Source organism: Notolepis coatsorum, assembly GCF_963971535.1.
Source record: "Notolepis coatsorum genome assembly, chromosome: 14".
Classification (NCBI taxonomy): domain Eukaryota; kingdom Metazoa; phylum Chordata; class Actinopteri; order Aulopiformes; family Paralepididae; genus Notolepis; species Notolepis coatsorum.
The window spans coordinates 51,714,843-51,742,048 of NC_140178.1; the positions used below are offsets into that span (position 1 = coordinate 51,714,843).

Below are 27,206 nucleotides of genomic sequence, written 5' to 3' on the forward strand. Positions count from 1 at the left end.
TCTGTGTGACAGCCCGGCGACCACGCATTGGACACACGACATCGTGCACGTGAGTTTCGTCACGTACAAGCATCACACAAATTCTTCCACCCCGTTACTTCAAGAACGCCTTCTTTGTCACAGTCAGCAAGACGCCACGCCCACTGCAAGCAGACGGGCCTAAACACGACTCAATAGAGCAAATTGTCGTGTCCTTATTGGCGGAACCTGTGCGTCAATCTTATGGGAAAGTGCGTTTTGATTGGAGGGTCACACTGTCGGAAAAACATCCTCTGCCACTTGACATTAACCGACATACCGGACAATCCTCCTCCATTGCCTGACATTGCAACAGAGCGCACTGCTTCCTCCTCTACTCTGCTCGCATCATTAATCGCACAAATACTTTGGTAAGATTTTTCTTCTCCTTCTATTAATAACTTCATCAGAGATGTAATTGGAGTGAAATACATGCATAGTTATTTTTTTTCCAGGAGAAAGGCGTAGATACGAGATAGGATGTTGATGTTGCTGGATATAAAAGCTATTTCATTTAGCTGGAAGTTTTGGTGAGGCGGGCCCCCGTTCCTATCCGGCAACTCCCCCAATGCAACACAAGGTCATTCGGATGGGAGGGCAAGGACAGACGCGGAAGTACAATTTTGAGTGCATATAATAATGCGCCTTTATTATGTTTATGTAAACTATGCACTGCGATTGTGAAGTGAAATCATCACGTTGACATCTGGGAGAACATTCTGTACACGCCCCGTCTTATTATACCAAACGCGAGATCCTCACGTACGCATCACATCCCAAATGCGCACTCTGGGTGTGCGGGGTTTCTACACACAGGAATTCCCTAAATGTGCAAAGTCGCAGTTTTCACGGATGAAATGAGCGCTATGTCACCGTCTCTTCGAGCCTCGGAGACTATAGGGAGCAACAGGCAGAGAACTGTCCACGCCTAAGCCCTTGCTATAAATGGCGCATAACATGCGAGTTGAAAGCCGATTGAAGATAAGTAACCATTCAGCTCGTAAAACCATATATCCTTCCCAGGTGTTCTAGAATCTAGACATCTAATGATTCGATTTTTGTAACACTGTTTCTCTCTCTCTCTCTCCCTCTCCCTCTCGTCTCCCCCCCCCTCTCTCTCTCTCTCTCTCTCTCTCTCTCTCTCTCTCTCTCTCTCTCTCTCTCTCTCTCTCTCTCTCCCCCTCTCCCTCTCCCAGAGCCAAGATGCCTCACTCCTACCCATTCCTGAGCACTGAGCAGAAGAAGGAGCTCAGTGACATTGCTCAGAGGATTGTGTCCCCTGGAAAGGGTATCCTAGCAGCTGATGAATCTACAGGTAGGATGCTGTCGAGAGCAGAGAGCTATAGGAGAAGACATCGTCTCAGCTATAGAAGACACAGTCTCAGCTATAGAAGACACAGTCTCAGCTATAGAAGACCTAGTCTCAGCTATAGAAGACACAGTCTCAGCTATAGAAGACACAGTCTCAGCTATAGAAGACCTAGTCTCAGCTATAGAAGACACAGTCTCAGCTATAGAAGACACAGTCTCAGCTATAGAAGACACAGTCTCAGCGACACAGTCTCAGCTATAGAAGACACAGTCTCAGCTATAGAAGACACAGTCTCAGCTATAGAAGACATCGTCTCAGCAGTATAGTAAAATACCTCATATTGTATGTATTTTGGAGGCATTTTGGATCTAAATGTACTGTGACTGAAATTAATCGGATTATATCACTGATTACAGATTACATTTGGATTTTGATTCTAATTTACTCAGTGACCATCTCACAAGTCTTCAAGGATAAATATGATGCATTGAAAGTGTTGTTATTGCGTAACATACAAGCAGAGGCACCTTTGTTCACACACTTCCATTACCATGGCAACATCCCCACCTTTTCACACGGGCGACCACATGCCCCGGAGCAGCATGCTGGCTCAACAACGCCTGTATAACCACAAACTACAACACACACGCGCGCGCGCACACACACACACACACACACACACACACACACACACACACACACACACACACACACACACACACACACACATAGCTTGTTGTTATGGTCTATTTCAGTTTCTGGTTCCATTGGAAACAAATGTCATGGAAATGTATCTGAATCTATACAGCCATCCATATCCATCCATCCATCCATCCATCCATCCATCCCGATTCCCTCCACCAGTCTGTTCTTATTGCTTTCCATTCATTGATCCATCCAACCAGTCACCCGTATCTCACTTTTAACCATACTCACCTTTGTCAGATGAAAACCTGGTATCTCCAAGAAGTCATCCAAGTAAAACAACCTTATTTTTTTTCAGATTTAACTCATGCCATTTGTGAAAGTATGACAGTGTGGGTTTTGAATCAGGGCTCCAGAGTCACGAAACATACTTAGTAGGGAATGATGCACGATATGTCAGACTATATTGGTATCGGTAATCTTTTCATATATCGGTCCGATGAGTAAAACTGGGCAGATATATATTGGCAAACATATCGGTAGTGATGCACGATATATCGGCCGCCGATATATAATATCGGCCGATATGGCCGTTTTTTTAAACATCGGTATCGGTCCGATATTAAGATAGGGCCGATATGGGCCAAAAATAAATTTTTCCCCTTTTGACATGTTTTGGCCTTAAAGGCCAACTTGCAGGTTGTATTTTTGTTCAATAAACAATGTGACTAGGGCAACAGTGACTTTCATGAAGAGGGGAAAAAAAGTTGAAGTTGACCCAGTTTTAGCGTTTTTATCAAACATTTTGTCGACCAAACCACAAGCTCCACGCACATGCATATTTTAATCCATGGTTCAATAACGTGCGTGTGTCATCTTAATGATGACGTCACATGAGGTGCAGGGCAGCGAGGGGCTCTGAGAGTCACAGGCAGGAAGCAGAGAGCCTTGTTACTACTAGCCGAGGAGTGATGAATGAAAATATCTGTTTCACCTAACACTATTGCTCCGTGATCATAGCCATTCATCTCTAAAGCTAACCACTATTTGTAAACGCCACAACCATGAACCACGTTACCATATTTGTAATAATGTAAATCATTGTGTCGTTGTACATATTGTGTATATAACGTTAGTAGCTAAGCCAGCTAACGTAGCTTAGCTTAGCTTGGTAGCCAGCACTCTCGAAACTCCCAACAATGCCCGATCCAAAATGGCTCTCCCCTCCCTGCACACCTCTGTCCTCACAAGTACTCTGCCAGGGAACCCATGGACACGACAACAGCAGTAGTCATAAGGTGCCTGAGCTTGCAACGTCAATGCCAGTTAGCCCACAGCTATCGTGGCAGCCCGTTTCGCGACTGATGCACCGAGCGGGGCCGCGTCCACTCGAATCCCAACCGGTTCATGCCCATCAACATGCCGTGACATGCAGCCCGCCAGCCGGCACGAATGCCCGATTCAAAATGGCTCTCTCCTCCCTGCACACCCCCGTCCTCACAAGTATTCTGCCAGGGAACTCACGGACACGACAACAGTAGTAGTCAGTCATAAGGTGTCCGAGCCTGCAACGTTAACGCTAGTTAGCTAATAGCTATCGTGGTAGCCCGTTTCGTGACTGTGATGCACCGACTGCAGCTAAAGGGGCTACTATCGTATCAACATGCCGGGACGTGTAGCTTGCTAGCTGGCATGATGTGTGTGCAGTGCTTTGCCCCACAGGTCTGAGAAGAGGACCTGCACATTTTACTCATTTAAAATGGTTCACGACAGTAGACATAATGCTAACGTTAGCAGGGTAATGTTAGCCAGAGCCATATAGCCAGTAGTACTATGACCCGGACGGGCATAAGGCATAAGTTGCCTCGAGTGACGTCACAGCCCTGCTAGCGTCTGATAAGCTTTTTGATTCGCTTCGTGCGTGGACCTTTTTAACCCTTTCTGAGTGGCATTTCCGGCGTCAAATGGAAGAAAATAAATAATGAAATTAGATACCAATGATGTAAACTACCCATAATTGAAGAGTAGGGTTTAACCTGCAAGTTGGCCTTTAAATAGTTTCAAAATATCAGTCATTTCTGAAAATAAGTAAAAAAAATAAAAGCGTTTTGAAAAATAGCTCTTTATTTGATTATCATAAAAAAAGTGTTTTCTATACAGAGATATCGACACCGGTAAATATCGTTATCGGCCAGAACAGCAATATTAATATCGGTTATCGGTATCGGCCACAATTTTCACATCGGTGGGGTGCATCACTACATATCGGCTGGTGCTAGTGATTCTGGGCCGATACGTACAGTTTGTTTGGGTAACGTTACTTGCATGTGGCAATGCCGCAGCACAGGATTGGGGGCTAACATTGGGGTTTCAGTATGTACAAAATTTGATAATCGTAGAAATTAGTTTTATTAATACAGATCATATCGACTCGACAGTGGTAATATCGGTTATCGCTATCACCCAAAATGTTCATATCGGTGCCTCCCTAGTACAATAGATCATGTAAATGTTCAAAGTAAACATTTGAAAATGTTTAAGATGTAACCGTTTTAATAAAGGCTTTATTACAAGAGTTACAAGGTTTTCACCCAACAACAGTGATTTGATGTTGTGAACTGACTACCAAACTACCAAATAACCACAGTCTCTCTCTCCTCCCCACCTGGCGTCTCCAGGCAGCGTGGCCAAGCGCTTCCAGGGCATCAACGCCGAGAACACAGAGGAGAACCGCCGCCTGTACCGCCAGCTCCTGTTCACCGCCGAGCGCGTGGGACCCTGCATCGGCGGCGTCATCTTCTTCCACGAGACGCTCTACCAGAAGACGGATGCCGGAAAGCTCTTCCCCGAGCTGATCAAGGACAGGGGCATGGTGGTGGGGATCAAGGTGGACAAGGGCGTGGTGCCCCTGGCCGGCACCAATGGAGAGACCACCACCCAGGGTGAGACAGAGGCAGACACCTGGGGGTTAAACCTCAGCCTCACCACACAGGAAATTCATTCAATCACAAACAGAAAAGTGGTGAAATGGGTCGCTATTATAGATTTAAACTGACCAATGGAAACTAAAGTATTGAGTTTTAAAGTGTTTTGCAAAACATTCCGCATGTCAGGGGCAAAGAAGCTAAAAGCAGATTTTCCTAATTCAGTGCAAACTCTGGGGACCTTAAGCGTAAGCCAGAGCGAGTGTGATAAGGTCCACAGTTCCAGCCCAGTAATGAAGTGATGTATGGTGGAAGATCATCATAAAAGCTTTATACAGAAACAGATGCCAGTGCAAGTCACGTCTGTACTCTGTACCAGGGAGGACCACCCAACCTTACCACACAGGATACAATGATACCATAATTTGCATAATAAATGTCCTCCAGGCTACTGGACATGGTTTCTGCGGTCATCGAAAACGGCAAAAGTCAAGGAATGTGAGTTGTGTTTTCCACGCTAAGGACAGGTTATGCCAGTTTTGGAAAATGTCATGGCAATTTGGATCTTGAAAGGGTGATGTCCCACTACATGCGGCATGCGCTCAAGGCTTACACGAGTTGCATTTCAACATGCATAGGCTATAAAGGTGCTATTTTTTTTAAAACTATAAATCCACAGAGCTTTTAGAAAGGTGCGGGATAAAAATATAGCTTTCCCCCCCAAAATAATGATTGATTAATGAATTTATCATAAAAAAATGCGGCAGGTCAAAAATGAATGTTGTTTACATGTTGCGTGCATGTATCCCCTCCCTACTTCCCTTTTCCTCACGTGGAATGCACCTGAATGTCTAGTGCGACATCTAGTGGCTGAATGTTATCTATAGCACCTTTAAGTGTAGAGGGTTTTTGCTCACGACTGAAAGCTGAACACTGATACCTGTACATCTGTAGTCCAAAATAAGATTAAGCTTATTTTGATTTGAATAAATGGTCAGGCATCCTTTAGTGTGTGTGAAACCCTCTGCACTTAAATAATAATCATGTAAATTAGCGCATAGTCTCTTAAAATCAAGCCTGGCAGCTGGTAGGGTCATCATAGAAGGAAACATGGCAGTCTATCACTTATATGTGATAGAATGGAAAAGTAATTGAATTTGATTTGCAAAACAGTGTAGAAACCCAGACTGTAGTGTCTAGGTAGTTAGCAGTACATATTGTAAAGTTGAATACGATTCAAAACATTTGTACTTCCAGTTCCAATAACTACTCCCATGGCAGTTTTCTCCATAGTATGGCCTTTGGAGGGTACAGGTTACATCAGGATTATTATTATTATCATCACTACTAATAATAATATAACTTATTTACCTATGAACCTTGAACTCTGGGGTGTTTAAGGTCACTCCTTAAGCCTGACACACATTAGAGAAGAATTGGACCAATTTTAGGCCAAATTCGCCCCTTCCATCAATCACGGGGCGTTCCCGATTTCAGGCTGGTTGGAACTGATTATGTGCTTGATTATTCTGTAGTCCGAGGTGTTGACAGATTCAGTCGGAAGCGTAACGATCTGCTCGCTAGCCATTCGGGAATATCAAATGTTGGATATATTTACAAATCAAATTCCTGTAGTGTGTGGGGGAACCACAGAGAAACCAAAGAGTTGAACAGTTGGCCAATCCAGGGCAGTGCAATGCCTCGTTTCCGGGTCTCAGTGGCCAGAGGGTTTAGAAAGCCATCAAAATGTTGCAGAGATGAGAGAAAACACCAAATAATTTGCCTTTTCTTTCTCACTTTTCTCTTGATGCACAACATCTTTCTTTAAATATAAAAAATATTTATGGGGGTCCAAACCAAGAGACAGAGCAGTCCTATGGGTCGTTTTTGTTTACGAACATGATGGCAGTCTCAATTTCACTTTCAGTTTTCTTTTGGCACAGAAAGGCCAAAAAGCCTTTTTGGTGGGTGGCAGTGTTAATATCAAGCCCTGTAGTGCTTGCAAGATTCTAGGTTCAGAGAGTCGGGACCTGAGTGTAAGCTTCATGGTGCTCACAAAATCGTCTAATGTGTGAGAGCTCTAACAAATGAAAGACAAGAATTATGACATTATGTGTGGAGTCTACCACCATTTCAATTTGGTTAGGATTTTGGAATGGAATATCAGGCTTTAGTCTTCTCTGATTACTTAGCTGCACATGTCCTTTCCTGATCTCATTTAGATTTTAAACACAGCTAGTTGTAATTTCAACGGTTGGTAACAGTGAAGTAATATGGTTGTAGTAATATGTATTTAGCTTCTCCTGTACTTAGCTTCCTGTATACTGTGAAAATATGCAAGTCATGCTTATTTAGTAATCACCCACTTCCTCCTGCAGCCTCTTACCTCCTTCTTCTGTCTCTTACCTCACAAGAACACGCCCTCTCTGTCCCTTCACCCCTCATGACTTAGGCCATGGTTAGACTAGTGTATTTGTGGCGTTTTTTTTATACGTTTTTGAATACGTTTCATGTCCCTATTACACAGAAATGCGTTTTTTGGCGTTTTTTTGTGGATACGGCTGAAACGCAAAATTGTGTTTGCGTTTTGGAGAAACGCTAAAAAACGCGCAGACAACAGCGTGTAGTCTGCATGAGGCATGAGCCGTTGTTGCGAAAACGCCCATGCGCAGTAGATACCATCTGCGTGCCCTTCCGGTGACAGAGAGCTGTCCCAAACCAAATAGCTGCAGCTACTATGTGTTGTCAAGTTATTGTTATAAGGACCCCAGTCCAAGCTACAACAGTCTGCATTCCCTTAACAATTGTTTGTATTGAGCCGTATTGTATTGTACCCATATGCAATATGTTAAAGAAAGTTTACATCCATTCATTCTGCTAGCATTACCGATTGGCACTGCCACTGGATAACATGAGCTAGTGTTAGCTATCAAACCCTGTTAGCTCAAAGCTCTTCTTTCAACTTAACAAGCATTAAACAAAATGGCCCAGTCATCTATTCACCTTTGTTTAATACACACAGCGTTGTCTCTAATGTTATCTAACCACTGATAGCTCCCGATATCATCAGTTTGGTGCTGGCTAAGTAGCGTGAGCTAACGTTAGCTTCTAGCCACAATGCTATACTGTTATAATGGCAAATTCCATTGACGTTAGCATGCAGCTAACAATGCTACCGATCGTTTTTTAGACTAAACTATCCGCTCTTGGTGGTCACTTGTGTTGATGTTAGTTTTGTTTCATCAACAAATGACAGGCAGAACACACAGTGAATGTATCCGTTTTGTTTATTGCACTTTTATTAGGCGTTGCTGAAAAAGAATTGCTGCATTGAGTAAATAGGCAAGATGGTGGCGCGGCATAGGCGCCTGCCTTATTGACATTTTCTTTGCTGGAGCTTCCAGGAAGTGTATTGGCACATTCAAGTTCTGATTGGTTGAAATTGCCTTCATGTTTGCCACCTACTGCCACCTACTGCTTTGGCAGTGTACTACATCAGTGTGCTCGGGTGACAAAAACGAAACGAAACGAAAGTGTGACTCGAGGCGCACGACGTCGCACCCTTAAAACGTTCCTTCTGTGTCTCTTTGTGTTCCTTCCTGTCTCTCTGTCTGTCTCTCTGTGTTTCCTCCTGTCTCTCTGTCTGTCTCTCTGTGTCTCTCAGGGGGCTTTCACACTCAGCCTTTTGTATCGAATCACCGTCCCGGAGCACGGGGGGCAGTGTTCTCACTCACCCTTTTTGGGGTGCGAAACGGCACTGAATCGTTTCACCCCCCGCTGAACGGGATCAGCTGGCAGAGGTGGTCTCGGGGTCGGTCCCGGGAGAACGGGGGGTGTGGCTTTGCGAGCTTGTACCTTTTCACGGGCGTGGCGCCTGGTGCTGACATAACGTCATAAATTTTGTTTGCCATTGCTATGTCTATACATTGTTCGAATGCATTTATTTCTATTAGACCAGTGGTGCCCAACCAGTCGGCCGTGGTCGACCAGTAGATCGCTCAAAACGCTCAAAAGCGGACTCTACAACACCATCCATTCGTGATAAAATGGGGTGGGTTATATTGACAAGGCTTGACAACAGAGGTTCAAATATAACTTCATATTTATTGGCAATTTGTTCATTTTATATCAACATCCAGAGTCCGCAGTCGTGTTAAGACATTCCCGTTTACATTTTCGGTCGACCAGTAGATCAATGACATTCAATATAATCGATGCGAGCAATGTTACTAGTATGTTGCATGTAGTAACGTTAGCGTTAGCCTTAGCCATTAGCTTAGCGTTATTGTTAACCCTGCAACGATCAAAAGCGGACTCTACAACAGAGTTCCATTCGTGAGAAAAGGGGGGTGGGTTATATTGACAAGGCTTAACAACAGAGGTTCAAATATAACTTCATATTTATTAGTTATTTGTTTCTTTATATCAACATCCATTCTCCAGTCTCCGTGTTAACACTTCCTGTGTTTACATTTCGAGCGTGACATCATCGACTACGGCAAGCTTACAAGCTCAAAACGCAAACCGTAAACAAAACCCAGAGCGCACCCAGACTGAAGTGTGTACACAAACTAGAGGGGGGAGAGGGGGGGGGGGAGTTCGCATCAGATCTCGGCACGGGCGGAACGGAACGAAATAGAAACGAATAGAGTGAGTGAGAAAGGGCCCTCACTCTCTATGTCTGTCTCTCCATGTTCCCTCCTGTCTCTCTGTCTGTCTCTCTGTGTCTCTCACTCTCTGTGTCTGTCTCTCTGTGTCTGTCTCTCTGTGTTCCCTCCTGTCTCTCTGTGTCTCTCTCTTTGTGTCTCTCTGTCTCTGTCTCTCTGTGTTCCCTCCTGTCTCTGTCTGTGTCTCTCACTCTCTATGTCTGTCTCTCTGTGTCTGTCTCTCTGTGTCGGTCTCTCTGTGTCTGTCTCTCTGTGTCTGTCCCTCTGTGTTTCCTCCTGTCTCTCTTCACCTCTCCCACCAGAACACACGCAAACTAAATAAAAAATAATGTTCACACTTGTTTTTCTTCCTCTCTCCCTTCTTCTGATTCTGTCAATCTCTCTCTTCCTCCCCCTCCTTTCTCCTCCTCCTCTCTCTCTTACTCCTCCCTCCTCTCTCTGTCTCTCTGTCTCTCTGTCTCTCTGTCTCTCTGTCTGTCTGTCTCTCTCTCTCTCTCTCTCTCAGGTCTGGATGGGCTGTATGAGCGCTGTGCTCAGTACAAGAAGGATGGCGCTGACTTCGCCAAGTGGCGCTGCGTGTTGAAGATCACCGACACCACCCCCTCTGAACTGGCCATCGTGGAGAACGCCAACGTCCTGGCTCGCTACGCCAGCATCTGCCAGATGGTTAGCCCTCGACACACACACACACACAAGTAGATGTAGAAACATTTGGAAAGCACACATGTAGACTTATGGCAATGTACACACACACACACACACACACACACACACACACACACACACACACACACACACACACACACACACACGCACACACACACACACACACACACACACACACACACACACACACACACACACACACACACACACGTAGGCTACATAATACAGCCTTATACGTGTGCAGGGACCGAAACTAAAGCCCGCCGCCCGCCAGGGGCGGTCTGTTTTTACCTTTGGCGCATGACACTTAGAGGGCTGCCCGCCGTGTGGCGTGTAGACGTGTAGTTCATAAGCAGGCCCCTAAAAATATTTGTATGCGAACGGTAAAAATCAATTACGCGCACGCTGTGCGAATACAGATTATAGCCTCTCTCGTCTTTTTTTTCCTCCGCTGCGAGATCGTTAAAAAACTACAAGTCCCACATTGCACTCAAGCCAACGGTCCAATCACAGTAGAGTGAAGTGACTGGTTTCATGGGAAATAAAGCAAATGACCAATCGGAAGCTCTCATTTTTCTTGTTTACTTCCTGAAACTCCACGATCAGGGCTCTCGTTTTCCGAGACACCAACTTATTATAGTCTCTCTTACCAATAGCAATAGATTTTAGAACACCTAGATTTATCGATAGCAATAGTAATATAACGTTAATGCAACAAAACGAATGCCTTGCTTTGTTAATCATAACGTTGATGCAGTAGCGTATGTCGTTGTGTTGACTGTAACGGACATGATAACAACATAACACTGTGTACACATTAAAATTGCGATAATCTATTCTAACATTTTCAAATCGATGCAGTTGAATTTCCCCCTTAGGATCGATGCATTGTTACACCCCTACACCAAAGTCACTGGCCCACTGTGTATCTGTGTGTATAATAACTTGGCTAGCGTTATCAACAGCAGAGGTGGGCAATGGGTCCAGCTGCAGCACCGGAGTGCAAGCGATGTGATGTAATTGGCAGACTCGACTGTCAATCAATGGTCTACCTGACACGCAAACTCAAACAATGTTTCTGTACTGGAGGTGTGATTGATTGATTGATTGAAAACTTTATTAACAGATTGCAGAATGGGTACAATACAGTACAGCTCAATACACACAATTGTTAAGGGGATGCAGACCAGAGAAAGACTTTCGTCTTGTTTACATCAGGGTCCCCCATTTCAATTAATCAGGAAAGTGTACAGTAGGAAAGTGTACAGTATTTCAATAGGCAACCCTGAAAGGATTATTTTTCTAGAAGAGCAACACAGCCAAAACAGACAGTGGAGCTGTTTGCAGATAGCAAGCATTTTGACTTATTGCGTGGTGGCGATGTCTCGCAGATAATACAACAAGTATGATTATATAATATATATTTTATTTAAAAAAAAATTGTATATATAAAATATATATTGGCAGGTAAGAAATATGCTTGGCGGGGAGACTCTTCCCATCTACCCGCCACTGGCCGGTGAGTCAAAAAGTTAATTTCGCTCCCTGTACGTGTGTAACATCAGCAACTGCTATGGATGGTTAGTGAACATACCCGGGTTGGTTATACAATATTTGTGAGGATACTGCATTGATTTACATCCCCCTTAGCTAACCTAACTCTAACCATAACCCTTAACCCTTAACCCCATAATGAGCATTTTAAAATGTCCTCACAACCCAAAATGTCCTCATATTGAAGGCTGTCTGTCAAGAGTCGGTTCTCGCAGATCAAAATCAACACATACAAAATACATGGGACATTTTTGGAAATAAAAGCAGTCAAACAGAGATGTGCAAACACTCTCCCTCTCACTGTCTCTTTCTATCTCTCTCCCTCTCACTGTCTCTCTCTCTCTCTCTCTCTCTCTCTCTCTCTCTCTCTCTCTCTCTCTCTCTCTCTCTCTCTCTCTCTCTCTCTCTCTCTCTCTCTCGACGAAACACAGACTAACTCCTCTATAGCAGTGGTTACACAACCCACTGCATCGTGGCCAATTAGCTCAAGCACTTACTCTGGCGCAATTGATACTCCAGGCATGACCCCCCCCCCCCCCCCCCCCATAGAGGAGAAGCGGTATTGTCTGTTGTCATGACGCTGGTTGCCATGTTCTTTTCTATCCCTCCACTCCTCCACAGCATGGCATCGTGCCCATCGTTGAGCCCGAGATTCTCCCCGACGGCGACCACAGCCTGAAGCGCTGCCAGTATGTGACTGAGAAGGTGAGTGATGGTGCCGGCGGTGTGGGAACTGGAGCTGTTGCTCTTTCAGAGCTGCTGTGCAACAATGCAGTAAGGAGAGACCGTTCCGTTTCGGGGGGGGGGGGGGGCTGATAGGTGTACAGTGTAATCCATCCATCTGCTCAGTTGGTCGGTTATTGTGCTCGGTGGTGCGAAGGTCGGTGTGTACAAAAGCGGGTCACGATAACCTGGCAACATTCAAGGGATAAGCCGAGACGTTTAAGAAACGTGTCTGATTTGAGTTATTTTAGTCCACCCCAAAAAGGACTAAGTATAAAATGTGGAAGTCAATAGGGACCTAGACTGTGTCTCTGAAAGATCCATGTTGATTCTTATATAGGTAGGTTGTGAAACAGTTAAAGGGGAACAATGGCCATTTAAAATAAATATATATATATTATTTAATAGGTTCTACAACATGTTAGAAAAAAGCCTGCACTACTGTGCATTAAACGAGAACGCGCTTCAAAACCTTGTGGGGAGAGCTTCGTCACCAGGCAGCTCAACGAGAAAATTAATGGAATGAATGCAAAATAAAAATGTCAAATACAGATTCAATAACAGGCTGATTACCATTTTCTGGAAGAGGAAATGCTTGTAAAGCTAGGACAGGTGTAACTTACATTTATGAGTTTGGTCGCTTTCCTGTAGCCATTGATTTTGTGAGCTTACTCTCTGGAAAGTGTGAACGGTGCAGGCAGAGGGCTGCATGGTTAGAGTATGCAGGCTACATCAGACAAGCGGTGCTCTCGTCAATTTGGCCGATTTGCTTTTTGTTTACAAGTCAGATTCAGAAGTCATGTTTACCAGTGTTGTGGAGGGTTGAGTGAGAGTAGCAATGGTGATCGGTCACAAATTAATATTTTGTCATTTAGAGTCAGGAACAGCACATGAGAGTACCGGTAACTGCTAAATGTATCAAGCCACGACCGTGCAGTAAAAGGAACAAACTCAGATATGTAAGATATACCTGCCCTAGGTTACACGTTTTTCATCTACCAGAAAATGCTGCTCTGCCAATAGAGAGGTGTAGTCTGACGTCACTTTGGACCGCCCGCGAGGTCCACCCGTATAGGGATTTATCATTGGGAAAATGGATTATCGGCTATTGTAACAATTCTGCCTCATGAACATTGGAAAGCTTTCCATTTTTGAAAAGTTCCCTTCTATCACTAACATTATTGTTTAAGCATTTTTGTTTGAAAATTCTGTGATTCTTTTTTAATTGCGAATATTTTCATGTTGAGCTATAGATTGTGGATGAATACGCACAGAAAGGTACACCATGCAAATGTTCATGCTTTATTTTTGTTTTAAATGAGACAATTTAGAAATGGGCAATGGGGAAATACATAGCGATTTCGCGAGGTGGACCGGCCGGAAACGGCAATGACGTAACCACTACACCTCCCTATTATTGAATATGTATTTTAAGTTTTAATTTCACTGTAATTTCACACTCTATTAATTTCCTCATTGAGCTGCCTGGTGAGATTATTTGACGCTCTCCCCAAAAGGCTTTGAAGCATGCTCTCGATGCACAAACAGGCATGACTACAGTGTAGGCTTTCTTCTAACATCTTGTATTGCCCCCTAAACAAGGGGTCAGCTACCTTTACTATCAAAAGAGCCACCCCCCCCCCCTCCCGCGAAATAAAATTCATCTGGAGCCGCAAAACCTATTTACTAGGCTTGGGCGGTATGACGGTATTACGGTATACCGGGGTATTTAGAAATACCGACGGTATTGAAAATCAATACAGTCAAAAAATCACAGTTGGTTTTAAGTTTCTATTTCCACTGAAACAGAGTTTATACAGGGACGGCATTGGGTTTCGGTTTCCATTAGTGAAACGGAGTTAACTTTCGAGTTGGTTGAAGTGCGTGCACACACACACACAGCACGGCCAGCAGAGGGCAGGGGAGGCGGTCCGTATTTCCCCGCACAGAGCTGAGCTGAGCATACACTAACCTGTATGCATTTCCTCTATCTCTGAGCAGCTGCTAAAGCTTAAGCAATAATAATAATATGTTACCATTGAACGATGAAGCGTCGAAGTTAACCACCGTCACTCCAGCCCACGATGAGCTCCCTGACCACAGATGGCTAACGTTTTGTCAAACAAGAGCTAAACTTGCACACACTGTTTCAGATTCAGATTCAGACAACTTTATTGGTCCCGCGTGGGGCAATTCATATTTGCAGCTTACAAGCAACAAAGACAAACAAACAACAAAACATCTCAACGACAGCACGGCAAATAAAAAGAGAAACACTCCATGTGATACAATCCAGCAATAAAAGTAAAAGTAAAAACAGACAACCAAGTGCAAAAGGCTACTTAAAATGACTACTGTCTGTGTTTAAAAGTCTGATAGCCGAGGGGACAAAAGATTTGGCGTAGCGGTTGGTCCTACTTGGTGGGACGTCATAACGGCGGCCAGAAGGCAACAGTGCAAACCGCTGAGACAGAGCATGGAGGGGTTGATTTGTGATGCTCGTCCCCTTACTGTCGCATTTGGACAATTAAAGGACTGGAGTTTGTTCGGATTTAAGCAAAACCCTTGCGCCACGAGTCGACTCGCCAGTGACTTCATCCAGCACAACAAGACTACGAGAGACGGAGGCACTTCTTTGGGAATGTAATATAAAACGGGGTGAGTGAGTGTTGACATTTTTTAATCCTAATGCAACTGGCTCACGTTGATACGATGGTGCCGGGCTGCCGGCCGGGCTAACTAGCTACCGTTAGCTCACATCGATACCTGGATGGTGCCGGCAGGCGGCAGTGCCTACCTTCTGTGATTTGTTTACCTTGAGGTTGAAGAAAGTGCACTTTCAGGTTGAAAGAACGGCCCTAATCTCAACGTGTTTCAATATAAGCAAGCGTTATGTATGGTGATAATAACGAGGATATTGTTAGCTGCGCCGCCCCCCCCCCCCCCCCCCCCCCCCCCCTGCTGATGAAAATGAAAGTCATACGTCATATACCGTATACCGGGGTATTAGGTCATCAGATTATGACGGTGTGAAAAAAATTATACCGCCCAGGCCTACTATTTACCCTAAAATGAAGATAACACAGTGTATAACGTTTTTATATATAGTTATCCCCTTAACCTCTTAACACATTGAGTGCCACGCCGCTTCCGGGAAGTGACCCCTTCCTTGCCGTCCATTAATCTCATGTAAACGTAGTTGTAGTTTGTAGAGCTAAACCTATATTTTATAGTATAGCTATGGGTCTAATAACGCCGTCGAGTCTCAGTGACTTGCTTCTGGTCAACATGCAAAAAACAGATTCTTTTTTCATCCGTACATTTCCCTTTTATACCGGTTTGAATATGAATATAGTTTGGGTGCTTCTGAGTCATTCCAGGGAAAAGACGCGAAAACTGTGTTTTTGTGTAATTCAATAAACACGTTGTAATTTTTCACCTGATTATCGGATCTTCCTGAAATCAATGCTAGATCATAATTATTATCCTTCCTTGTGCACGCATGCAATGTTGTTTAGACCAGCGCGACGTTGTTGGGCATTGCACTTCAACGGGCGGGCGGGTCAGTAGTCAAAACCATCCCTACAAGCGTGTGTTTTGCCGGAGTGTTTAGGACCCGCCCCCACACCGCAGCTCGGTAGAGAAAATAAACTAACCCGTTTCTAACTGGGTGCAATAATGGCCGAAGGCGTTAGAGGGCGGTGTAAGACCGTCTGCCAGCTCAGACACATTCAGTACAGCATGCACAAGGTGCCCCGCTGAATTATGAATGGCAATAGCGAATAAAAGAAATACTGTGAGAAAAACGTAGATCTACCAGGGCTCTACGCTAACCTTTTTCACTAGGGGCACAGACCTGCTCCTAAATGAAAAAATGTAGGAGCACACAAAGAAATTTAGGAGCACCCAAAAATATTTAGGAGCACAGTGAAAATATTTCAAGTAACAGTTTATTTATTTTTTCAAAAAGAAATGTATATTTGTACTGTGCGTGCATGTGCAAACGGGAACGGGACACACATCTGTGCAATAGCACATACCACCAAAGTCACTGGCCCACTGTGTGCGTGTGTGTGTATCATCTGCGTGTGCAAACGGGAATGGGACACAGACATTTGAACTATTAATTAAGTGATTAATGCCTACTGTGGCAAAGTTGTAGCCAACAACTCTGCCTAATAAGAAAGGCAGTGACATTAAACAAAAAAGAAAACACTGGCATTACCACCAGGGTCATCAGTAGAGGGGGGAGCTAGTGTTGCTCTTCTAGAAAAATAATCCTTTCAGGGTTGCCTATTAACACTTTGGGTGCCGGGAAACGCTTAAACACGTAATTCCCGGCCATGCTCAAGTTGCCGAAGACGCTTTACAGCGTCTTTGATATCAATATTTCAAAAATCTGGGACCGGATTCATATTTCCCCTCCGCTGGCCTGAGATCCACCAGGAGGACCCACTGAGCTCTCTGGCGGTTCAGGAGCGCCATCTGGTGGCCGATCGGCGCAATCGCTTAACAGGAAGTGCCATAGAGGTTGTGCTGGACGGCCGTATTACTTCCGGGCACTCGCTATAGGTCCCGGCATTCTAGCTCGTCACAATACACAGCGATCGATTGCCAATAACTCGATAAACAACATGATTTGGACGTATATACCATTATACAAGCTGGAGATGGACCGGGTAAATCTACATCCCATAATGAAAAAATTTCTACTCTACGATGATCGCCCAACGGCGAGCGGAGACTGGGGTGAGTTTTAGCGTGTAAAGTTACCGTCTTCGATACTAACTGCTATTATCAACATTTGACCCACATTAGATGATTGGTATAACGCTGCCCACGGAATTATAAACGCCCCCTAGCCCATCCGGTCAACATCAGATGACGTGTAGTAACTTCTAGAAGTACGTCTAGTTGGAATTTTTTATATCACGCTGATTGCCATAAAACTGTATTGCATCATCAATATAATGTATTTGGGGCTATAGATCACGTTCTGGAGAAAGCTGCAGAAAGAGATGAAAACATACTTATACATTAGACCATACTTTACTATGAATATGTGAATGAAAAAGTTTAACGTTGCTACACAATGAACAATACATATAGGACTTTGAATGGGCCCTAATAATGGCAATGTAGCAATAGAATTTAAAAAGTTATAGCCCTGCAAAGAAGGGGACTTTCTCCATAGACAAATAGAACCGGCAACCTACGGTTGATAATGAATTTAACCCATGGCAGCCAAAGTGTTAAAATACTGTACACCTCCAGTACAGAAACATTGTTTATGAGTTTGCGTGTCAGGTAGACCATTGATTGACAGTCGATTCTGCCAATTACGACGTCACACCGCTTGCACTCTGGCCGTCCGGCGCTGCAGCTGGACCCTATTGCCCACCTCTGCGGTTGATAACGCTAGCCAAGTTAGCTGTACACACATACACAGTGGGCCAGTTACTTTGGTGTAGGGGTTAACAATGCATCGCAATGCATCGATCCTACTTTGCAATATTTACAAAACATGACATTGTTTTCGAACTCTAGCCATGGGAAAATGTTTAGCCAATTCACGTTAAATTTGTATGTCTTCCCTCCGGCTCCAGTGGGTGTAGCTTCGCTAGCTACAGTGGGTATATTGGGTGCTACAGTGGGTGTAGCCTCGCTAGCTTGGCCAACTTCGCTAGCATGCTGGCTAGCGTCAGTATCTTGGTTAATGTAACTGAGGGGTACAATTCCCTGACTGTATTGAATAAGTATGGTATCATTAAACCACTACTGCGTTATGTACATTACTACTGGCCATACAGTACACATGTATATGAGATGAACACCCCCACAATAACACGGCTTAACAAGAAAGTACTGTTTATAATATTTATTAGAAGAGCACCAAGATTATCTTACATTTATTAAGAATGAGAGTTGCGCTTGTAGGGCGAAGAATGTGCATGAATAGGTCAAGAGCGTAAGTCCATGAGCATATTACGAAGGGGATAATTAATACCACCTGTAGCATAAGAATTATATAAGGCACACTCGTAGGTCAGCTGGAGATACTAAGGGGGTTCCCTCCGGTTGTAAGCCAGCAGGGGGGAGGAATGTTCGGGAGCAAAAGTCTGGATCAACGAGGAATCAATAAGCTCCAGCTACGGGAGGCGGTACATATACTCCCCTCGATCGGCAGACAAAAGCAGCAACTATAATCCAAGTATGCGGGACAGCCTGGATGAAAGCCAGCCAGCCTCCTCCTAGAGACGGGCTCGAGTGATGCTCCTCACGGGTAGATCCCACACAGCAGTGGGGGTAGACGGTTCTCTGCTCCAGCCGCCACAGTACCAAAGCAATAATCCAGCCGGAAAGGGCTCTGCATTCACCGGTGTAGATTCTCCTATGCACGGTACTTCACATTAACTAGGTCGAACTTGACGTTATTTCACTAAGCTCTGACACTTTTACTATCCTATTCGCACGCGGTTCTAAGTGCTCTATTTAGATGCAAGGTTGCTCACTTCACTTGGTCGTTGACTCGTGATGAAGGCTTTACTAGTAAGGAACAAACGATACGTTGAACGAACGTTTTAGGATAAGACAAGACTACTGCTGTATCCACCTGCGACGTATTTATACGTAAGGTGAATAATCTAGTGCCAACCTTATTTCTGTCTCGTATTACTGCGCAAACCTGGGCATGTTGAGACAAGCCTTGGCTGTGGCTTTGAACTAGACATTGGGGGTATGGCCGTGGCCAATAGGAGAACGAATATTATGGTCTGGCCTGTACCAGGTAAAGGGATATTCCGTGTATATGTACAAAGAATATACAAGGGATATCAGACGATATACAAATATTATACATGGGATCTCAAGCAATAAATATATATATTCGGTTTAATCTGACCCTTTGTAACAGTTAACGTTAACGTTAACTATCACCTCTGTAACATGAGCTGCCTCGCCTGACTTCTCATTCACCGGTATCTTTCGCGCAAAATAAAAATGAATGGGCTTCGACATGGCTGTATTGTCTGACTCAAGACAGTGACGCTGATCGTTACTTTCAGTTTCCAGTCGCGTGACCACAGGAAACTACTGTGATTGGAACGTTTATGCGGCTGTGAACTGTGGGACTTGTAGTTTTTTAACGATTCTCACAGCGGAGAAAAAAAATAACGAATGAGGCTGTAATCTGCACTCAGTCGCACGCCGTGCGAGTAATTGATTTTTCAGGTTCGCACACACTTATTTTTAGGGGCATATGCAAGCAATATGGTCGCACTGTAGAGCCCTGTCTACGTTTCCGGCACTCAACGATCGGGCGACAGAAACGTAGTTCTACGTTAACGGCACCGGATGAGTTAAGCATCAGGCAAAAACGGGGCCATTTTAGTTTTTGACGACTGCATACCTTTTTTGCAAAGCTTAGCTTTATACTTTATACTTATAGCACATGCACAAGTCTGGTCTCTTTTGAAAGGTAACATTCTGAAGTTGCTAAGTCAATAACAATCTGCTAATGTATAAGAGAAATAGAGGTTTGAACACACTGAAGTAAAAGTTGTGTGTACTCACATTTCTGTTTAATGGTTGCCAGATGCCTGTTTTTAAGTTCCAGCATAGAGGTAGGAACTGGAAAACACTGCGGTTCCATAGCCTGAAGTCTGAAGTCTTATGGTCCAAATTTGATAAAAATCCCACGGAAAGATTTTGTTTGAGAAAGGGTTTGGTAATGTGTGTACCGCTGCCATTCATTCAGATGCGCAAGTCAAAACAATGGACTTCTTCGTCTTCTTGTGGCTCCTTCCCCCACTCTCACCCGCCTGTGTGGGATCTCTTTTGGAGCGGATGCTCGTTGGCTATTTTGCCATCAGCGGTGATTGGTCAGTTCAGGACCGTTCATTACCGGATGTGGTCATTTGACAGAGCGGCCTGTCAAATTAAGCTCGCCGGATATATCGTCATGTAACTCGAGTCGAGACCCGAAGCACGCAATTGTTCGAAAGGCAGCAAATGAAACTTTCGAACGGTGTATTGGATGATCGACGAAAAATCCGAGCCGGCAGACGAGCGCAAAGTGCCACGACGTGTGCGCGTCCCGTGCATGGGCGTGCCATAACGTTAAGAGGCTAAAGCAACAGGGAGCCACAGCAGAGTGGCTGAAGAGCCGCGGGTTGCCAGCCCCTGATATATACATTTGATTTATTAAATGGCTGTTGTTCCCCTTTAACAAGTTGTCTCTGCCTGTTCCCCAGGTGCTGGCGGCGGTCTACAAGGCGCTGTCTGACCACCATGTGTATCTGGAGGGCACCCTGCTCAAGCCCAACATGGTGACAGCCGGACACTCCTGCCCACAGAAGTACAGTGCCCAGGAGGTCGCCATGGCTACAGTCACCGCCCTCCGCCGCACCGTCCCCCCCGCTGTGCCTGGTGAGAGACTCACGCACACAGTTACATCACTCACGCACACAGTTACATCGGCTCATTGTAAACCGAGGCTACCCAAAGTACGGCCTGTGGCCTAAATTTGTGTGGAAATGTAATTTCTATTGGTTTGTTTCATGGGATAAACCCCTTGAGATGTAGCATCTCGTTTTCAATGGGGTCCTGCAACATGAAACACAATACAGTATGACACAACAATAAACCAAAACACTTAACATAACATTATGACTTTGACTTATGACTTGACTTGAAAGAATGAGCAGCTAGTTTTAAAGGAACACGCCAACATTTTGGGAAATTAGCTTACCGTCTTCTCCAGAGAGAGACAAAAAGATAGATACCAGTTTCCTCTGTCCATTCAGTAGAAAGCTATCTGGCTGCATGTTAGCCGAGCTTAGCACAATGAATGGAAGCGGACATGACCGGTTAGCCTAGGCATTGTCCAACTAACACCTCTCCCGAAGGCAAACCGGTCATGTCCGCTTCCATTCATTGTGCTAAGCTAGGCTAACATGCAGCCAGATAGCTTTCTACCTGAACGCACAGAGAGGAAACTGGTATCTATCTTCTTGTCTCTCTTTGGAGAAGACGGTAAGCTAATTCCCCAAAATGTTGGTGTGTTCTTTTAAGATGGTAAAATAAAGTGATTTTATAATATACCAAATTAAGATAGATATTATGGTATTAATATATAAATTATTTGATATATTATTCCAATCAGAAGGAGCCCTAAAAATGTTATCCATTTGACCAATTTCTGAGGAAACTATTTGAACGGTTTTAACAACTGTGTATGTTGATCGATTTGGTTCTAACAACTGTTTGAGATAACAATGTATGTTGATCGATATGGTTCTAACAACTGCTTGAGATAACAGGGGTAATTGAAATAAATACAAGTGAAGAACATTGTCACAAATAATGGACAGACTATCAGACCAAAGAATTTCCCTTGTCACAAAAAGCACAATATTTAATTTATGTTAAGTAATTAACAGCCAATTCTGAACCATGTTGAAATCAAGTTGATGTTTTTAACAGTAAATTGACAGTAGGTCAAACGCTCCACGTGCGTGCGCGTGCGCGCGCATGCACAGTTTTTTTTGGCTGCTCTCGTCCTGCAGCTGGATACTATTGCCTCACAGCGCGGCCGTCAGCGCGCGGCCCAGAGAGCGCCGCTGGCTCTGCGGCTCTGCAGCTGCATGCTTCTCCGGGAGTCCGGTTGGATAATGCCATGTAAAAAGCGATTGCGCGTACTTCAGCCTCAGTGACCGAGGTATAACGCCGTTATACCGAGTTATACCAGCACTGCACCACTGGTTTTTAATATGCAATAACTGTGACTGGGATGTATAAATCACTGTGTCATCAGCATATAATTGAATGTTACAATTAGAGCAAATTGAAGGAAGGTCATTGATGAATATAGAAAATAATAAATGTCCCAAGATTGATCCTTGGGGAACACCTTTTATCAAGATAAGAGTTAAACCAAAGTATTTCCCTCCCAAAGTAAAGCCCCCCTCTTACACAAACAAATACACCCGTTCCTTCCACCTTCCCTATCCCATCTGACCCCCCCTCTCTCTTTCTCTCTCCTTCCTCCTCCAAGGTGTGACCTTCCTGTCAGGCGGCCAGAGCGAGGAGGAGGCCACTATCCACCTGAACGCCATCAACCAGTGTCCCCTGCACCGGCCCTGGGCCCTCACCTTCTCCTATGGCCGCGCCCTGCAGGCCTCCGCACTCAAGGCCTGGGGAGGCAAGAAGGAGAATGGCAAGGCCTGCCAAGAGGAGTACATCAAGAGAGCCCTGGTGAGCACAGAGGAGGAGGAAGTGTTTTTGTACCATTATTTAAAAAAATTATAATAATAATAATAATAATAATAATAATAATAATAATAATAATAATAATAATAATAATAATTACACACAAAATGACACTTGTGTAAATTACATCTGGACTGTTCTGAAGACACATTGGAAAAGTATGTGATCAAAATGAGAATTGGGAAAATCATGTGGATTTTTGGTATGAGCAATGAGCATGAGGGGAAAGAGGAGACTACATGGAGATTATGTCTTTATTATCATATCTTAAAGGGGACGTGCATTGCTATTCCTTGCACTATTTGGGCAACTTTACACAATTCCTGTGAGTCTATTGAACACATCTGTAAGGTTTAATTTTTTTTTAAATGCATTGTTTTATATTTCTAATCAAGTACTCAAAACCATCATTTTTCTCCCTTTGGATTTCAGGCTGTGTTGGCCTGGCTCCGCCCATAAGCACTTTGAGTGACAGTCATCCACATAGTCTGCGACTGGCACAGAGAGAGATAGAGGAGGGGGATACTAATGAATTTGGCCGCGGGGGGGGGCATAATCCCACGGGACAATGCATTGGTAACTTGTTTCAAATGACAATATATACCTCTGTGAGTATTATTGTACGGATCGGAATACGGGCGTGCGCGTGGGAGCATGCGCTATGATATTACAGTGATATGCTAGTGCTCCCGACTGCGAGGGAGATAGAGAGAGAGAGAAGGGAGAGAGGGACACACGGAGGCACAGAGCATTTATTTTACACACAACCTGTATAAATGCTCCGTGTGTGAGAGAAGACGCGCGGTCCCTCTATCTCTCTCTATCTCTCTCTCTCTCCCTCTCTCTCGCTCGCTTGTTCTCTGCCTCTGTCAAACCCCGTTTGAGGAAGTGTCGGGTTACACTATGCCTCTCTCTCCCTCCCTCTCTATCTCTCTCTCTCCCTCTCTCGCTCGCTTGTTCTCTGCCTCGCAGTCAAAAACCGTTTGAGGAAGTGTCGGGTTACACTATGCGCTACAACCATAGAGCCAATCAGATCACAATCAGCTCCATCAGCTCCTTGCTACGTCACCTTGCGAGTCAAATCAGAATGACCTAATTCACTGAAGGAGGAAATTGTCTCAACTGAATTAGAGCAATCCACCAATATGGTAATTAGAGACACAGACCTAAACACTGGAAAAATCCATTTATAATGCACGGGACCTTTAACCCCAAAGATCCCAACTGGGGCTAATGCTGCATTAAATTTTTAACTTGAAGGTCGGAAATTCCAACTTCCTACTAGGAAACAACTAATAAAAAACGCATCAACACTGGAAAAAGCCATTTATAATGCACAGGACCTTTAACCCCAAAGATCCCAACTGGGGCTAATGCTGCATAAATTTTTTAACTTGAAGGTCGGAAATTCCGACTTCCTACTAGGAAACAACTAATAAAAAACGCATCAACTCGGAGTTCATAGTCGTAAATTCGGGTATGACTTCTCAACTCCCCCGCTCAAGCCTCAGTGTCATTTGATGTAATTTCAACATGGCCACTCACATTGTATATACGTTAATGTTGTTATTAGTTGTTTTAAGAGTACATTTGTAAGTATATTAGCTATATGTTGTTGAAGAAAACGCTGCCAAAAAAGGTTTAGTGTGAGCATCCATGTTTTTCCGACTTTGTAGCTCAAACGCACGTGGGTCGGAGATGACGTGTTTCCCACTTCCCACCTCCGACCATAAACGAATGCAGCATAATACCCTTCCAGTTCATTCAGTTCTAAAAGTGAAATTGAAACAATTGTCATTTTATTTTGACAGAGCATTTGTTGAATATAGGGGGGGAAATGTGTGTGTAGGGGGTGCAAAATATAATTTATTTCTGCATGTGAAAGATGGTTTGCATTCCTGAGTGAATGTCAATTGTTGAAAGGATACATATTATGTGCACGGGACTGGTATTACTGTAGGTGGGGACCCATGGTAATACAAAATGACCATTTCCAGATGGGCATTCACATGTAATACGTCTTTATCCAGATTGTCCTGAGATCTAACTTGACACCCCATAGTTTTGACTCTTGGGGTGCGTGATCAAACATTATTGTTTCAAATGGCACCTCAAACCTATTTATAGCAGCAAATGCACTGCCCGATGCAATCATTTAATCATGCAGAGTACTTCAATATTTCTTTTAACGATAACAATATGACAATCCAGCGGGGGGGAAATAATGAACTGGACAGTTACAGTAAGTGCACCTACTTTGAATGTAACTATATTCAAGAAGCAACTGTAGGCCTATCGATCTCCATCCTGAGGTGAAACAGACTTGACGTTTGCACTGAAAATGCATTAAAAACCTTCCTGTATTGGATTTAGAAAAACAATTGGTTTATAAGAACAAATTATGACCCCAAATGACTGAGCTGTTGATTCACACAGGACTAATATTATCAGATGACCTCTGTGTTTAATGACATATATTATGGTAGGTAATTTGCGCTGGAATTTTTTATTTTAGTAATTACGGGGATGGCAGATTAAGATCAGAGACGTCCTCTGCAATCATTGCAAATGACAGTGTGATGAAAAGAAAACCCACAAGAGAACATGATGAAGTTCTCTCTCTGTAGCCAGAAAGCGAGAGCAGTAGCCAGCTCTTCCACAGTCTCCGTCTCACATTAAGTCCTGTCCCACTATTGAAATATTGAAATCACATCTAAATTCACATTTTTTTATCCTATCTTATCTAATTTTATTATTTTATTGTATATCTGTACTGTATTCTATTGACTTCGTACTTTGTCACATGTTACACTGGTGCTGTGTCGTCTCGTCTTTGTTATTGCTATGTATTTTATTGTAATGATTCCTGTCGTTTGTAAATAAAGGTGACTTGACTCTCTCTCCACTTCTCTCCCTCCCTCACGCAGAACAACAGCAAGGCGGCTGAGGGGAAGTACGTGTCCTCTGGAGACACAAGTGCCGCCGGCGCAGACTCCCTCTACGTGGAGAACCACGCCTACTGAGCGCACAGCAGACGGCCCCCGAACGCCACCCCTCATCCACAGTCCGCTTCCATTCAACCACGTGGTCCAATCAGACGATAACGTTCCTACCCTCACCCCCCTTACTGCATGGGCTTTTCATTCCTGTTACTCCCCCACCCCATGACAACCCCCCCCCCCCCCCCCATGACTACTTTTATTAGTTGTTAATTTGCACTCGTAACGGTCGTTTTACTGTCTAGTAGTTGAATGTGTTGTGTGAGTCACTTTATTTGTATTTGAGCACTTGGCCCCTCCTGTAACGAGAGAGAATTGGCCCCTCCTGTAACGAGAGAGAATTGGCCCCTCCTGTAACAAGAGAGAATTGGCCCCTCCTGTAACGAGAGAGAAGACCCCCCCCCTCACCTCCCACAGCCACCACCCCCCCTCAATGTTACTACTCTGTAAACCCCTCCCCTTCCTCCTCCCCACCCGCCCACGAACCCCTTGTGATTGTGTGCAACATGGTCTTAAATCCCTGAGTGCCTTCATCTCTCGACTGAACCAACCTGCCGGAGGAAGCCCCGCCCCCCCTAGAGTATATTATAGTAACTGTAGTCTATTACAGTATATACACTGGATAGAGAAATAAAGTTATCCTATTCACTACTACTGACCGCTCTTCTGTGGTGTATTTGACCCAACATGTGAATATTGACACACAAACACCTTTTCATGTTTCTTAGCCAACGCTTGTTCCAGAGAGCTTCGTGAGGCAACAAACACACTGTAGTAGTTGTCACACACACTCTAGTAGTTGTCACACACACTCTAGTAGTTGTCACACACTCTGTAGTAGTTGACACACACTCTAGTAGTTGACACACACGTCACACACACACTAATAGTTGACACACACACTGTAGTAGTTGACACACACACACATCATTGAGACACTTCTTAAGCAGGCTATTCGTCATACCTCTTAAATGAATAGGCTTTTGTCTACATTTCAGTAAACTATTTCACATGAAGAACTTGTGTTACTCCTTGTAAATTAATCTAATACTCAAACGAATGGCCTAAAGTTTACGTTGTGTAAATACCTTGTGTGAACTGTGTTAATCATAAACACCAACTCACTTGCAAACACACACACATACAGGAAACAATGTGCAGGGTTTTCACACCTAGTGGTGCACTATACCTTCAACAGCACTGGTTTGATTTTGACTTGATTTTGGAATTTTGGAATATTATGCCCTATCATTCTTCCCACCATTCATGTGTAATGCTTGCTGGCAAGATACTGTAAATGAGTAAATTGTGGTAAAATATCTCCTATTCCACAATGGGCTTTCATTGTGCATTTTGGTATGTTGGTATTTTGCTAAGCAATCTTAGTAATTCATCTATCAGTGCCTAAACATCCGAATTTATCTACAAC

The 27,206-nt window shown here is 44.1% G+C and overlaps 1 protein-coding gene across 1 annotated transcript; it reads left to right on the forward strand.

The window, feature by feature from the left end:
• The first annotated feature begins 239 nt into the window (after positions 1-239).
• On the forward strand, positions 240-26,431 carry LOC311240990 (fructose-bisphosphate aldolase A-like). The gene is made up of 8 exons (XM_084329633.1): positions 240-389; positions 1,215-1,333; positions 4,654-4,917; positions 10,072-10,232; positions 12,408-12,491; positions 20,762-20,936; positions 22,564-22,763; positions 25,706-26,431. Exons 2-8 carry the CDS (start codon positions 1,222-1,224, stop codon positions 25,799-25,801), a joined length of 1,092 nt encoding a protein of 363 aa, XP_084185759.1. The 5' UTR covers positions 240-389; positions 1,215-1,221; the 3' UTR covers positions 25,802-26,431.
• The last annotated feature ends 775 nt before the right edge of the window (positions 26,432-27,206 follow it).